Below are 17,058 nucleotides of genomic sequence, written 5' to 3'. Positions count from 1 at the left end.
AGGGGAAAGTGTTTGGGTCATGGGGGCAGATCTCTCATGATTGGCCTATGACCCTTCCCACTGTTCATGGGAAATCTGGTTGTTTCAAAGAGTCTGGGACCTCCCTCCTCTCTCGCCATGTGACATACTTGCTCCCCATTCACCTTTCACTGTGAGTAAAAGCTTCCTGAAGCCCTCACCAGAAGCAGATGCTGGTGCTATACTTCTTGTACAGCCTGCAGAACCATGTGCCAAATAAACCTCTTTTCCTTATAAATTACCCAGTCTCAGGTATTCCTTTACACCAATACAAAATGGACTAATACACAGATTTTCCCTGATTTTAATGTCCTTGACAATTTTGGGGAACATTAGTCTGACAGTATTTTACAGAACAGCCCTAGATTTGAGGTTGCTTGATATATTTCCCACAGTTAGACTAAAGTAATGTATTTGCAAGAGGAAGACCACAGGGGAGTGCCATTATTATTAGCATATTACATCATAGATACATGCTACCAACATTACTTAAAACTGATGATGTTAACCTTGATCCTTTGATCACACGATGAGAAGTATGCCAGGTTTCCTCACTGTAAAGTTACTTTCTTCCCTATTTCCATTGCATTTCTGGTTGCAAGTCATTACTTACTAAGTGCAGCCAACACTTAACAGCTGAGTTGTTAAGCTCTACCTACTTGAGGGAAGGATTATCAACATGTATTACTTGGGATTCTTCTGCAGAGATTTGTTTACTCTCTCACATGTTTTTACTAATCATTTATTTATACCATTAAGGAATCAAAGATATTTATTTTATATTTTGAGTTATAATCCAACACTACATTATTTTGTTGCTCAAATTGTTTCAGAAGGTTTGATCACTGGAAGCTCCTTCAGGTTGGATTCCTATAATGACAAACCTGACTCTATTGTTTGATGTTTGAGTGTCAACAGCCTTTAAGCTTTACCTCCTCACTCTTCCCTTGTGCCCAACATCTGGGCAACTGGATAAGAATGCCTGGGTATTCCCTTGTGTGGTACTGATGGGAGATTCAAATAAGTCAAGCCTCACCTCACATATAAGAAATCTTACCCTGGCCCTAATCCCCAACTGCAATAAAAACCCCCAAGCCAGTCTCCCTTCCTTGCTCTCTCAAGCCATTTCAGAAATGTTTGGGAGGTAATGTGCAGCTCCCCTTAGCAAATTCAATTACACAAGTAGTGAATTTATTCACAGCCTCTGTGTGTGTGTGTGTGTGTGTGTGTGTGTGTGTGTGTGTGTGGTGTTATCAGTCTGAATACACAAATCAAATTTGGTTGGGGATCCACTGACCTCTGCAGGTGCCCATTACAGTTCCTTTGTCATAACTTGACATATCCCATTATTATGTTGTTGTTGTTTTTCTTTTCTGTTCTACTTTTTGAGAATTTCCTTCCTTTCTAGCACAAGAGAATGTTTCAAGTGCTCCATGCCCATCTAGTATTTTCTCTGCCCAGCTCTAGAATCAGACACTTCTCCAAAGTACCCTGGTTTCCTTTCCTTTTATTAAAGAGTGATATTAAAAATCAAGATCTTAACACTGGATATGCTCATTGCTGGTGAAGTGTCACAACTTCTAGACCCTCCAAGCAGACAGACCTAAAATATATATATATTTAGATTTAGTTTTTAGTGTGTATACACACACACACACACACACACACACACACACATTCAGACTTAGAATCCCATGATCCAAAAAAGATAAAAGATAATTTAGTATACATATATACTTACAAATCAATTCTATTTCACCATTTTTGGGGGTCATGGAGTTCTAATTCAAAATTTTGAACACTATTTTCAATAATTTCATAAAACTAAAAACAAAGTTACAGGTTTTTCATTACATTTTAAATAAATGTTGATTCACTGTCTATTATCTACTAAAGAAATTTGAAAACATGTATTTCCTATTGGATTTTCGTCATCCCACAGTGTATTTTCACTCTTTCATACACAAACTAGCTAATATTCAAAAATTTTAAATTATTATACAATCCTTCTTTATGCAAGGTATAGGTTTAAGGAGAAACACAGTAAATGCTCATTAAGATAAGGTTTTTAAGGAAGTAACAATCAGGAATCCAGGTAGAAACATAAGATGCTTCTTACTGCTCTTAACTCACATCCTAAAGTTTGGTTGGAAATGAATTCTCAAAGCATAACTGCATCAAACGTTGAAATAAATATTCAAAAGATAAGCACAAAAGTAATGTATCTTCTTAAGATTATAGAGAAACATTTCACATATTTTAAGATATTTTCTCTGTACACATATTTTGAATAAATTCATTCTATAGCTTCATGACACACTACTAATATGTTCAATTTAAAAGGCTAATCTGTGCCTGTACACCCAGGGTATAGCTGATTAGTATGCTACAACAGAAGGAAAGGATTGGTTGGCCATAAATCATTCTTTATATGAAGGGTACACAAAGAGTTTCCATTCATTAACTGGTAACCTTGGCTTGTTCCACAAGGACACACCTGGAGAGCTGACAGGACTAGGACTATATTCTGTGCCCTAATTTGGAGAGTAGGTTAATTAAGCCTTGGTTTAGACTTGTATAAGGGATATTTGACAGTCACTTTGGCCACTTAGCAATTTGAGTTTAGAGAATTATGAGTCTTCCACCTTTTGCAATAGATATCAAATATTTACACAGCCTTTCCTATAACTAGGACTTGCATTGGCTCCATGAATCCTGTGTACCCATTTTGGATTCTGAACAAAATCTAGTGATATAAGGAACAATGTAGAGTTTGGGATTTATCCTGAGAATGGTGGCTGCCACATCCAGTTTCCATTGACAAGCATAACAAAATTCAGAAAGAGTATCAAGCATTCAGTATTAGCATTGTCCATGGTAAAACCTGCACTGACAGCCCAGTGGCGGCAATAGTATCTCCTATTTAAATTTGACTTTCTCAAATTGTAGTGAACCTACCACCTTGAACAGCAGATTTGGGGAGAAAAGCTATTTATAAATCCTAACTGCTCCGTTTTATTTCTTTTTTTCAACGTTATGTTAAGAGTAGAACTAACTGTCCCATATTAGATATCAAGAAATTTGCTCTTTAGAATTTTCCAACTAAGGTTGCTTCCAAGATGGCTGAATAGGAACAGCTCCAGTCTGCAGCTCCCAGTGTGATCAACAAAGAAGACAGATTTCTGCATTTCCAACTGACGTGCTGGTTCATCTCACTTGGGAGTGGTTGGACAGTGGGTGCACCCCACGGAGGGCATGCTGAAGCAGGGCAGGGTGTTGCCTCACCCAGGAAGTGCAAGGGGTTGGGGGATTTCCCTTTCCTAGCCAAGGGAAGCCGTTACAGACTATACCTGGAAAAACGAGACACTTCCGCCCAAATACTGCACTTTTCCCATGGTCTTAGCAACAGGCAGACCAGCAGATTTTCTCCCGTGCCTGGCTCTGTGGGTCCAACGCCCACAGAGCTTTGCTCGCTGCTAGCGTAGTAGTCTGAGATTAACCTGCGAGGCTGCAGTCTAGCGGGAGGAGGGGAGTCCACCATTGCTGAGGCTTCAGTAGGTAAGCAAAGCAGCTGGGAAGCTCAAACTGGTCAGAGTCCACCACAGCTCAGCAAGACCTACTGCCTCTATAGACTCCACCTCTGGGGACAGGGTGTAGCTGAACAAAAGGCAGCAGAAACTTCTGCAGACTTAAACCCCCATGTCTGACAGCTCTGAAGAGAGCAGTGGTTCTCCCAGCATGGTGTTCGAGCTCTGAGAATGAACAGACTGCCTCCTCAAGTGGGTCCCTGATCCCCGTGTAGTCTGACTGGGAGACACCTCCCACTAGGGGTCAACTGACACCTCATATAGGCAAGTGCCCCTCTGGGACAAAGCTCCTCGAAGAAGGAGCAGGCATCAATATTTGCTATTCTGCAATATTTGCCATTCTGCAGCCTCTGCTGATGATACTGAGACAAACAGGGTCTGGAGTGGACCTCCAGCAAACCCCAACAGACCTGCAGCAAAGGGTCCTGACTGTTAAAAGGAAAACTAACAAACAGAAATAGAATCAACTTCAAAAAAAAGGGCACCCACAAAAAAACCCCAACTGTAGGTCACTAACATCAAAGACCAAAGGTAGATAAAACCACAAAGATGGGGAGAAACCAGAGCAGAAAAGCTGAAAATTCTAAAAACCCAAGTGCCTCTTCTCCTCCAAAGGATCACAGCTCCTCACCAGCAATGAAACAAAACTGGATGGAGAAAGACTTTGATGAGTTGACAGAAGTAGGTTTCAGAAGGTCAGTAATAACAAACTTCTCCGAGCTAAAGGAGCATGGTCTAACCCATCGCAAGGAAGCTAAAAACCTTGAGAAAAGGTTAGACGAATGGCTAACTAGAATAAACAATATAGAGAAGACCTTAAAGGACCTGATGAAGCTGAAAACCACAGCACAAAAACTTTGTGATGCATGCACAAGTTTCAGTAGCCAACTCAATCAAGTGGAAGAAAGGATATCAGTGATTGAAGATCAATTTAATGAAATAAAGTGAGAATACAACATTACAGAAAAAAGAGTAAAAAGAAATGAACAAAGCTGCCAAGAAATATGGGACTATGTGAAAAGATCAAATCTACATTTGATTGGTGTACCTGAAAGTGACAGGTAGAATGGAAACAAGTTAGAAAACACTCCTCAGGATATTATCCAGGAGAACTTCTCCAACCTAGAAAGGCAGGCCAGCATTCAAATTCAGGAAAAACAGAGAACAACACAAAGGTACTCCGCAAGAAGAGCAACTCCAAGACACATAATCGTCAGATTCTCCAAGGTTGAAATGAAGGAAAAATGTTAAGGGCAGCCAGAGAGAAAGGTCAGGTTACATACAAAGGGAAGCTCCTCAGACTAACAGCAGATCTCTCTGCAGAAATTCTACAAGCCAGAAGAGAGTGGGGGCCAATATTCAACATTCTTAAAGGAAAGACTTCAACCCAGAATTTCATATCCAGCCAAACTAAGCTTCATAAGTGAAGGAGAAATAAAATCCTTTACAGACAAGCATATGCTGTGAGGTTTTGTTACCACCAGGCCTGCCTTACAAGAGCTCCTGAAGGAAGCACTATACATGGAAAGGAACAACCGGTACCAGTCACTGCAAAAACATGTCAAATTGTAAAGACCATCGATGCTATGAAGAAACCACATAAATTAACGGGCAAAATAACCACCGAACATCATAATGACAGGATCAAATTCACACATAACAATATTAACCTTAAATGCAAATGGGCTAAATGCCCTAATTAAAAGACAAAGACTGGCAAATTGGATAAAGAGTCAAGACCCATCAGTGTGCTGTATTCAGGAGACCCATCTCATGTGCAGAGACACACATAGGCTCAAAATAAAGGGATGGAGGAAGAGTTACCAAGCAAAGGGAAAGCAAAAAAAGCAGAGGTTGCAATCCTAGTCTCTGATAAAACAACTTTAAAACCAACAAAGATCAAAAGAGACAAAGAAGGCCATTGCATAATGATAAAGGGATCAATTCAACAAGAAGAGTCAACTATCCTAAATATGCACCCAATACAAGAGCACCCAGATTCATAAAGGAAGTCCTTAGAGACCTATAAAGAGACTTAGACTCCCACACAATAATAATGGGAGATTTAACATCCTACTGTCAATATTAGACAGATCAATGAGACAGAAGGTTAACAGGGATATCCAGGACTTGAACTTAGCTCTTCACGAAGCAGACTTAATAGACATCTACAGAACTCTCTACCCCAAATCAACAGAATATACATTCTGCCCAGCACCACATCGAACTTATTCTAAAATTGAGCATATAATTGGAAGTAAAGCACTCCTCAGGAAATGTAAAAGAACAGAAATCACAACAAACTCTCTCTCAGACCACAGACCACAGTGCAAACAAAATAGAACTCAGGATTAAGAAATTCACTCAAAACCACACAACTACATGGAAACTGAATAACCTGCTCCTGAATGACTACTGGGTACATAACGAAATTAAGGCAGAAATGAAGACGTTCTTTGAAATCAATGAGAACAAAGACACAACATACCAGAATCTCGGGGACACATTTAAAGCTGTGTGTAGAGGGAAATTTATAGCACTAAATGCCCACAAGAGAAAGCAGGAAAGATCGAAAATTGACACCCTAACATCACAATTTAAAGAACTAGAGAAGAAAGAGCAAACAAATTCAAAAGGTAGCAGAAGGCAAGAAATAACTAAGATCATAGCAGAACTGAAGGAGATAGAGACACACACACAAAAAAAACCTTCAAAAAATCAAAGAATCCAGGAGCTGGTTTTTTGAAAGATCAGCAAAATTGATAGACTGCTAGCAAGACTAATAAAGAAAAAAAGAGAGAAGAATCACATAGATGCAATAAAAAAATGATAAAGGGGATATCACCACTGATCCCACAGAAATACCAACTATCATTAGAGAATACTATAAACACATCTACACAAATAAACTAGAAAATTCAGAATAAATAGATAAATTCCTGGGCAAATACTCTCTCCCAAGACTAAACCAGGAAGAGGTTGAATCTCTGAATAGACCAATCACAGGCCTGAAATTTAGGCAATAATTAATAGCCTAACAACCAAAAAAAGTCCAGGACCAGACGGATTCACAGCCGAATTCTACCAGAGGTAAAAGAGGAGATGCTACCATTCATTCTGAAACTATTCCAATCAATAGAAAAAGAGGGAATCCTCCCTAATTCATTGCATGAGGCCAGGATCATCCTGATACCAAAGCCTGGCAGAGACACAACAAAAAAAGAGAATTTTATACTAATATCCCTGATGAACATCGATGTGAAAATCCTCAATAAAATACTGGCAAACCAAATCCAGCAGCACATCAAAAAGCTTATCCACCATGAAGACGTCAGCTTCATCCCTGGGATGCAAGGCATATGCAAATCAATAAACGTAATCCATCATATAAACAGAACCAACAACAAAAACCATATGATTATCTCGACAGATGCCAAAAAGGCCTTTGGCAAAATTCAACAGCCCTTCTTGCTAAAATCTCTCAATAAACTAGGTATTGATGGAACATATCTCAAAATAATAAGACCTATTTATGACAAATCCACAGCCAATATCATACTGAATGGGCAAAAAACTGGAAGCATTACCTTTGAAAACCAGCGCAAGAAAACGATGCCCTCTCTCACCACTCCTATTCAACATAGTGTTGGAAGTTTTGGCCAGAGCAATCAGGCAAGAGAAAGAAATAAAGGGTATTTGATTAGAAAAAGAGGAAGTCAAATTGTCCCTGTTTGCAGATGACATGATTGTATATTTAGAAAACCCCATCATCTCAGCCCAAAATCTCCTTAAGCTGATAAGCAACTTCAGCAAAGTCTCAAGATACAAAATCAATGTGCAAAAGTCACAAGCATTCCTGTACACCAATAACAGACAGAGGGCCAAATCATGAGTGAACTCCCATTCACAATTGGTACAAAGAGAATAAAACACCTAGGAATCCAGCTTACAAAAGATGTGAAGGACCTCTTCAAGGAGAACTACAAACCACTGCTCAGTGAAATAAAAGATGAAATAAAAGACACAAACAAATGGAAGAACATTCCATGCTCATGTATAGGAAGAATCAACATCTTGAAAATGGCCATACTGTCCAAGGTAATTTATAGATTCAATGCCATTCCCATTAAGCTTCCAACGAGTTTCTTCACAAAATTAGAAAAAACTACTTTAAAGTTCGTATGGAACCAAAAAAGAGCCTGCATAGCCAAGACAATCCTAAGCAAAAAGAACAAAGCTGGAGGCATCAGGCTCCCTGACTTCAAACTATACTACAAGGCTACAGTAACCAAAACAGCAAGGTACCGGTAACGAAACAGATATATAGACCAATGGAACAGAACAGAGGCCTCAGAAATAACACCACACATCTACAATAATCTGATCTTTAACAAACCTGACAAAAGCAAGAAATGGGGAAAGGATTCCCTATTTGATAAATGGTACTGGGAAAACTGGCTAGCCATATGTAGAAAGGTGAAACTGGATCCCTTCCTTACACCTTACACAAAAATTAATTCAAGATGGATTAAAGACATAAATATAAGGCCTAAAACCATAAAACCCAAGAAGAAAACCTAGGCAATACCATTTAGGACATAGGCACGGGCAAAGACTTCGTGACTGAAACACCAAAAGCAATGGCAACAAAAGCCAAAATAGACAAATGGGATTTAATTAAACTAAAGAGCTTCTGCACAGCAAAAGAAACTACCATCAGAGTGAACAGGCAACCTACAGAATGGGAGAAAATTTTTGCAATCTACCCATCTGACAAAGGGCTAATATCCAGAATCTACAAATAACTTCAACAAATTTACAAGAAAAAAACAAACTACCTCATCAAAAGGTGGGTAAAATATATGAACAGACACTTCTCAAAAGAAGGCATAAAGCAGCCAACAGAAACATGAAAAAATGCTCATCATCACTGGTGATCAGAGAAATGGAAATCGAAACTACAATGAGATACCATCTCATGTCAATTAGAATGGCGATCATTAAAAAGTCAGGAAACAACAGATGCTGGAGAGGATGTGGAGAAATAGGAACACGTTTACACTGTTGGAAGTGTAAATTAATTCAACCATTGTGGAAGACAGTGTGGTGATTCCTCAAGGATCTAGAACCAGAAATATCATTTGACCCAGTGATTCCATTACGGGGTATATACCCAAAGGATTATAAATGATGCTACGATGAAGACACATGCACACATATGTTTATTGCAGCACTATTTACAACAGCGAAGACTTGGAACCAACCCAAACGTCCATCAATGATAGACTGGATTAAGAAAGTGTGGCACATATACATCATGGAATACTATGCTGCCATAAAAAAGGATGAGTTCATGTCCTTTGACATGAACATGGATGAAGGTGGAAACCATCATGCTCAGCAAACTATCACAGGGACAGAAAACCAAACACCGCATGTTCTCACTCATAGATGGGAATTGAAAAATGAGAACACATGGACACAGGGCAGGGAGCATCACACACCGGGGCCTGTCATGGGATGTGGGGCTGGGAGAGGGATAGCATTAAAAGAAATACCTAATGTAAATGATGAGTTGATGGGTGTAGCAAACCAATGTGGCACATGTATACCTATGTAACAAACCTGTACATTGTGTACGTGTACCCTAGAACTTAAAGTTAAAAAAAAAATTTCCCATTAATAAAGATTTTCCAAATTGGGATATTTTTAGGGTGAAAGTTAAATTTATTAAAAATTACCCTGTGCAAATGGGTGTAAATCAGGATTGCTGGAACAAACGAGGACATAGAACATCCTGTAACATAAAAGAAGATAGGGAGATATTTCATCCAATAGAACAAAGAAGTGAAAAGAGTTCTGTGCCTGAGTGACGGACGAGATGCCTGAGGGATGAGGTAACAATAGGTCAGACATGAGTCGTGGTTTATCTACCAAGTGAAAAAATGTAAGTGGGGCCAGCTGGAAATGAAGGGCAAATAAAGCCAGATAGTCTAGAGATACTCCAAGAATTTAAGTACACTTGCTCTTAGCTTTTCAGGCAATAGCCTAGGAAAATTGACAACCCCTTAAAGACTCCTTCATATTTTACATTGTGCTAGAAAAACATACTACTCTCCAGGTGATGTTGAAAATGGACTGAGAAAGGTATATCTGTGTAGATGGACCCTAACTGGTTTCCAAATTGCTCATGGCTTGTATTTGCAATATAGAGAAATCAGAAGCCTCAACCACCTCAGTGGGACACACGGAAATGTTAATATTTGATGTACTAGAGCAGAAAAAAAAAAACTAGGGTTAGGATAATGAGGTCACAGATATTGTGGCAGAGGCCATGGATTTAGCAAGGTGTGTTGGGTTCACATACAAAAGAACTACCCTGGAACTATCCAGGAGCTATCCAGAACTATCCAGCTATCATGTACCTGGACACCACCAACCTAATCAAACAAGTCACAGTACTCTGGAGAGTGAATATAGCCTGTAGACTTTAAACTATATGGATAGATAAGTAACTTTTTTACTAGGAACCATCTAGGGAAGAATAAAAAGGGCATGCCATTTGAAGGAAGAAAATGAGCACTAATAACTATGTTTTAGCTAAACATTCAGTTAATATAATATTCAAACACCCTGTGTTAAACCCAAAGACACTGGTTTAACTCATAAAGACTGGAATAGTCTTTAATATGCAGGTTATCTTTTATTTTGTCTTCAGCAGGAGTAGGAGTTCAAAGACAAAACCAGTTGCAGATAATAAAGATATATTTCTTTGCAAATCTGAACAGTAGTGTGCAAAATTCAACTTTAACTCATAGATCAAATGATTTTAACTTTTTAAACATGTTTTAATCTTATACACATATCAATCATAAGGCAAATAATTTATCCCTATTTAATAAGTGAGTAAAAAGACATATTTAAATAACCCGAATCCTCACTTGGCTGTTTTATAACACAACTGGAATTCATACCAGCCATTCCCAGTCCTTAGCTCTTTCCACTAAACCATCAAGGAGCAACTTGAAACACAAATATTGTACATGGTATATAGGAGATAAGCATGAGACCAGGAGGACTAAAGAGAGTAAGATGGGTAGCAAAAATTCAAGCATGGCCCGTCTGGAATAGGAAATAGTAAGAGATCTGAATCTAGCTCCTAATACCTCAGGATATAGAATAAAGCCTTTTGTTAGGAGACTGGGGAAGACAGATTAGATGAAAAGAAGCAAGGGTATGAAATTCTGAAGGTTTGATTATAATGCCATAAAATTTAAAACATTGTTAAACTCATTTGTATTAGTTCATTCTCACACCACTATGAGGAAATACTCGAGACTGGATATTTTATAAAGAATAGATGTTTAATTGGCTCAAGTTCCACATGGCTGGGGAGTCCTCAGGAAATTTACAATCATGGTAGAAGACACCTCTTCACAAGGCAGCAGGAAAGAGAATGAGTGCAAGCAAAAGAAATGCCAGACGCTTATACAACCATCAGATCTCGTGAGACTCACTCATTATCATGAGAACAGCATGGGAGAAACCACCTCCATGATTCAGTTACCTCCACCTGGTCCCGCCCTTGACACGTGGGGATTATTACAATTCAAGGTGAGCTTTGGATGGGGACACAGCCAAATCATATGATCATTGTATTCAATATTACTTAAAATTCAAACATTCAAACCACAAAATTAAATTCAAGCACAAGGGGCATCAAGACAATGATGTTTTGCATTTTCGTTGCTAAGAATTTCACTCAAAAGACAAAATAAACTTGATTAAAGCATGTCTTAACAATAAAATTATTCAAAAGAGTATTATCATCATGTAAGCTTTTGTAGCTTCTGAATGTTTGGCCAAAAATGAAAATCTCCAGAAAACAATAATAGAATGTTAAGCATAGTTGCAGTTTTACATATTCCAAAAAAATTGTTAAATGGTTTTAAAGTGGCATATAAACATTTTGTTTCTTTTTCTTAAATTTTTATGCCAAAGGTATCTCACCCACCACCCTAGGTCTAGGCCTATACAAAAACCCTAAAAGGATGTCACCCATCAGCAAAAATTACAAAAGACTTGAGTCAGTACCTAGGAGGGAGTTTTTATTTATTAAAATATCTCATGTAAGTTTCACAGCAATCTTAAAAGGTAATGTCTTTGGTCTTTGCAGCTACATTTTATATATGAGAAATCTGAGCTCCAATTTGTTTAAATAACTCTCCTAAGGTTAACGTTTATAGCTGTCAAAGCTGGCATTTAAACCCAAGGTTGACCACAATAGCTAAGTTTTTTCTTCAATCTACAATTTAATAATCTGCTATAAATTTATGTCTCAATTAAATGACATTTAATTTAATTTTTTTTGAGACACTGTCTTACTCTGTTGCCTAGGCTGGAGTGCAGTGGTATGGAGCCATCTCTGTTCACTGCAACCTCTGCCTCCCAGGTTCAAACAATTCTCATGCCTCAGTCTCCCAAGTAGCTGGGATTACAGGCCTGTGCCACCACACCCGGTTATTTTTTTCTTCTTTGGTATTTTTAGTAGAGACAGGGTTTCACCATATTGGCCAGGCTGGTCTTAAACTCCTGGCCTCAAGTGATCCACCTACCTTGGTCTCCCAAAGTGCTGGGATTACAGGCATGAGCCACCAGGCTGGCCTAATTTTATAATAATCTTTATATGTAGTTAAATGGATAAATACTTTTTCTGAATGTTTCCAAATGGATCTCTCTTACATGAAAGTTGGTTGAAAATGTTTTAAAATTAATCTCAGAAACAAAACCAGTATTTCTACTTGTATTATTTTAAAAAAATGATTAAAAGATCATTTTAAGTTAGCTTTGACTGTATCTTTACCTGCCCAACTACTTTGTCTCTTTCCAAGGAGGTCAGCATTTTCTCCTTCAGTAAAGTGTGGTGTTTCTCATGTAACACCCTTATAGTTGGTTCATAAGATGCATAATGTAACTTCAACCTATAAAAAATAAAAAGTCAATAGTATCTTAAGGGGTTATTGAGTTAAATCAGTAATTTCCATCTAACATCGAAACCTTTTTTTCTTTTTCTTTTTTGCTGTGAAATAAAAATAAATAACCTCATAAAGGTTAACACACTACAGCCAAGAAGCACAAAAAGCACACAAATTCACTGCAACTTGAGGGTGGAGGGTGCACTGAGGGAGCAAATCACGTCTTAATTAGTTCTCTATTTCCTACTAGTACCTTTTGCTGTATCCAAGTATGTACTCAGAATATTGCTGCTACCCATGAAATTTTTTAAAATGAAATTCCTTTTGTTAATTTGGAAATGACTGCCAGAAAGACAAGGGCCACAAATAATAGATGATTAAACATGGAGTGTCATTCACATCAAAATAAACTAAAGGATGGTCTTCAAAACAAGTTTGGCTAATCTTCTATTTTAAAAATTAAGTATAAAAACATTTTGATACCTAAACAGAAGGAATAGTTCAGCCTAGTATATAATGTAAATACCTTTAAAAATCTGTTTTATTTGAAAATGACCTCAAAATCTTTTTATTGAAGTGTAATTTACATGGATAAAACATACAGCTCTTAAGCGTTACTGTTCAGAGTTTTGAGAAATGCACACCCAAGTAGTACACATTATCAAAATATGAAACATGTCTAACACCCCAGAAAATTCTAGAACTTCATGTATTTGGTAACATATAACATGTTCTCTTTTTTAACTAGTTTATTTCACTCAGCATAATGTTTCTTTAGATTATTCTTATTACTTTACATCGCAATACTTCACTCCTCTTTACTGTGAGTAGTATCCCCTTGTATGTAAATGTGGTTATCCAATATTTTGCTGAAGAAAACCTGAGTGGATTTTAGTTTGGGCTATCATGAATAAGGCCTCTTTAAACATTCTTATATAAGTCATGTAAGATTTTTTGATCATATATCTTCATTTATTTTAGATAAATACCCAGAAGTTTAATTGCTGGATTGTAATTTATACTACCAGCAACCCTATATGACAGTCCTGGTTGCTCTACATTCTTGCCAACCTCTGGCGACATCAGTCTAATGAGAGTTTATCCATCTTATTATCAAATTTGTCAGCTTTATTATATTTTCCATTAACCAACATCTAACTTTGTTGATTTTTTGTTTGTCCATTTGCTATTTTATTGATTTCAGCTCTTATTTTTCATTTCTTCATGTTTCTTGGTTGTAGTTTGCTCTTTTTAAGCTTCTAAGATGACATCATTGGTTTTAAAACTTTATTTTCTAAAATAAGCATTTAAAGCCATCAATTTCAATTTAAGCTGCATTGGCTGCATTTCAATATGCTGCATTTTTAATCATTCAGTTCAAACTATTCTCTAATTTCTTTATTTGCCTCATGGATTATTTAAGGCATACTACTTAATTTCCAAATATTTGAGAAACCCCCTGAGGTTTTTAAATATTGATTTCTAATTTAATTTGATTTTGGTCAGAAAACATTCTTTGCATGACATCAGTCCTTTGAAATGTATGGAGACTTGTTTTACGGTTCAGTATATGATCTATTTTAGTGACAATTCCATGTGAACTGGAAAGAGCCAAGTAGAAGTCAAGAAATGTTAACTATGCTCAGTTGATTGACAGCACTCTTCTACACAACCTCTGGAATCTCTGTTTTGCTCAGAGCTTCCCAGGCACTGTTTCCTGCCAGGCTTTGTGTTCTCTCATCCTATACTTCCACAAGTTAGTTATGAGGCCAAAGATTGAAAAAGACTATTGCAGATATTTCTTACATTTCACATACCTCCTTCGTTCTGTGTACACCATGCTGCAAGTTCCAGCTACCTTTATAGCCCCGAACTCTGATCTCTGCCTCTTCAGCTCCGAAAATCACCATGCTCTGCTTAGGCTATATCTGGTCCCCTCTGTTGGAATGGGAGTCTGTAAGGGCCAGGAAATAAGTAGGGTCCTGGCTCACAGCATATTTGGTCCATGTACCCAGCCAGTGATCAATTCCAGTGTTCCTGAGTAAATAATTGGAATTGATATGCTTGGCAATTGGAATAAGCTAGCAGAATGGGGAAGGTTATCCCCAGCCCCTTCTTGGATGTCAAATACATCTATGTATATTTCTTCCTACACTTTCTAATACTGAGTGTTAAAATCCTAAGTATAACTAAGGAAATATCTATTTTTCCTTTCAATTTTATCAGAGTTTGCTTCATGTATTTTGAAGCTTTTATATTAGAGTAATGCATATTTAATATTATGTCTTCCAGGTGAACTGACTCTTTATTACATGAAATGTATGAAATGTCTCTGTCTTCTTCTCTGGTTCTCAGGATGCCCCTGAGAATGTTTTTCTGTAGCCCTATGGGCTTACAGAGGTGGGCCCCATTTCCTACAAAGAAGTAGTACTTCAGCTGTGCTGCAGGATGCTGAAAAGCCCTCTTCCCCACAAAGAAAGAGATGTCCCCACCCCGGCCCCACCGCTGGAAGTATCCCTACCTCCTCTCCTCAGTGTGATTACGGAGGAAAGAGACTATACATCTAAACTGCTGCAAAAAATAGTCAGCATGTACTGGCAGGAACCAGAAAAGTACCCCCAGAGGCTGGATTTTGAGGTACTTGATTAAAGGGGGGTGGAATGCAAGACTGGATAAACAATAATTCCTTGACCTCCACACAATGGATTTAACATTATAGTAAGAACTCCAGCAAATAAGGTAGATTCACTTCTAGGGTGGTCCTTAGAAACTTGGAAAAAGACAGCCAACACTGTGAAGTAGAAATGCTGGAGCTACCTTAGCAGACAGTAGAGGAAGCACTCCATAACACCATAGCAATTATATACTGTTATAAATAGCCTCAATTTTTCTGCAAATTACCCCTGGCTATTTAATTGAGTGGCTATTTACTGGGGAAAGATATTTTTAAGAATTTGTCGTTCAAATTCAGAAACTTAAAGCAAAAGCATGACCCCCCTGTTAGAATGGGAGTCTATAAGGGACAGGAAATAAGTAGGGTCCTGGCTAAAGTCTGCTCACAGCATATTTGGTTCATGTAAGCACCCAGTGATCAGTTCCAGTCTTCCTGAGTAACTAATTTGAATTTGTATACTTAATAATTGGAATAAGCTAGCAGAATGGGGAAGGTTATGCCCAGCCTCTTCTTGGATTTCAAATACACCTATGATGGACTATTTGATATTGTTCCAGAAGTTCTGTTTATGTTTTTTCAGTCTTTTTTCTTTGAGTCTCTGCTCATTTCTTTTCAGCTTTTTTCTCTTTGAGCACCAGTTGGATCATTTTCCATCTTCCTGTCTTCATGTTCATTGATCTTTCCATTGGCAATGTCCAATCTTCCAAGACCTACTAGTAAATTTTTCATTCGCACATTATGTTTTTTTCAGTTCTCAAATTTCAGTTTAATTCTGTTTATCACTCCTATAGGCACCATTTTCTTTAAAACTCTAAGCATTTCATAATAACTGTTTTAAAGTCCCTGTCTGCTAAATCTGTAATTCTCTTTTCTCTGTGTCTGCTTCTGCTTTTTCCTGATTATAGGACATATCTTCCTGCTTCTAGATATATCTATAGATAGATCAATCCATATAAACTTTATTTATTTATTGTATGTTGGACATACACTTGTCTGAATTTTGTTTTCCTTTAAAGAGTTATTTTCTGACAGACAGTTAATTTCCCAGTGAATCAGTTGAGTTTTTCAAAGCTTATACCTTTAAGCTTTTTGGAGAAAAAGTCTAAAGCAGCATTTTCTCTAGGACCAACTAGGTCTGCTTCTATGGCATGGCTTGTGGAGGATATTAAGTAAATGTTCAGAGTATTCAGTGATGTTCCTTCCCTTATGGCTGATCAGTACTCCTACATCTCCCAGCACTCTGCAACCTCTGGAATCTCTATTTTGCTCATAGCTTCCCAGGTGCTGTTTCCTGCCAGGTTTCGTATCCTCTCATCTTATACTTCCACAAGTTAGTTACGTGGCCAAAGACTGAAGAGAACCATTATAGATATTTCTTAAGCTACATTTCATGTACCTCCTTCCTTCTGTGTACACCATGCTGCAAGTTTCAGCTACCTCTGCAGCCCTGAACTCTGATCTCTGCCTCCTCAGCTCCGAAAACCACCATGCTCTGCTTGGGTTATATCTGGTCAAACTGTGGGCTGAAAAGTACCTTCAGGAAGATATGTGGGGTGAACATCTTGCTCATTTTGTGTTTGTCTTCTCTTAGGCATCAAGGTCCTGCTTTGCCAATTTTCCACCAACTTAAAAAAAAAAAACTGCCTCATGTATTTTGTCCAGTCTTATAGTTCCTTACATTTGGGGAGCTAGTTTAGTACTAGTTGGAGAGCTAATTCTATACTATTTACAATGGCATAGTGCAAAGCAGAAATTCCCTAAAAGTCCTCCAAAAGAATAATATTTTATTTCATTAATAATTGAA

The 17,058-nt window shown here is 37.8% G+C and overlaps 1 protein-coding gene across 4 annotated transcripts in view; it reads right to left on the bottom strand.

The window, feature by feature from the left end:
• Positions 1 to 17,058, bottom strand: part of LOC105481157 (sperm associated antigen 16) — a 1,164,883-nt gene that overhangs the window by 1,088,026 nt on the left and 59,799 nt on the right. For all 4 annotated transcript variants that reach the window (XM_071073329.1, XM_071073330.1, XM_011740504.2 and 1 more), the window contains exon 7: positions 12,469 to 12,586. In XM_071073329.1, coding sequence (XP_070929430.1) covers positions 12,469 to 12,586 — 118 coding nt within the window. The remainder of the gene's footprint in view (positions 1 to 12,468; positions 12,587 to 17,058) is intronic.

Source organism: Macaca nemestrina, chromosome 11 (assembly GCF_043159975.1).
Source record: "Macaca nemestrina isolate mMacNem1 chromosome 11, mMacNem.hap1, whole genome shotgun sequence".
Classification (NCBI taxonomy): domain Eukaryota; kingdom Metazoa; phylum Chordata; class Mammalia; order Primates; family Cercopithecidae; genus Macaca; species Macaca nemestrina.
Note: the sequence above shows the minus strand (reverse complement) of the source record. Positions and strands in the feature narration are given on the sequence as shown.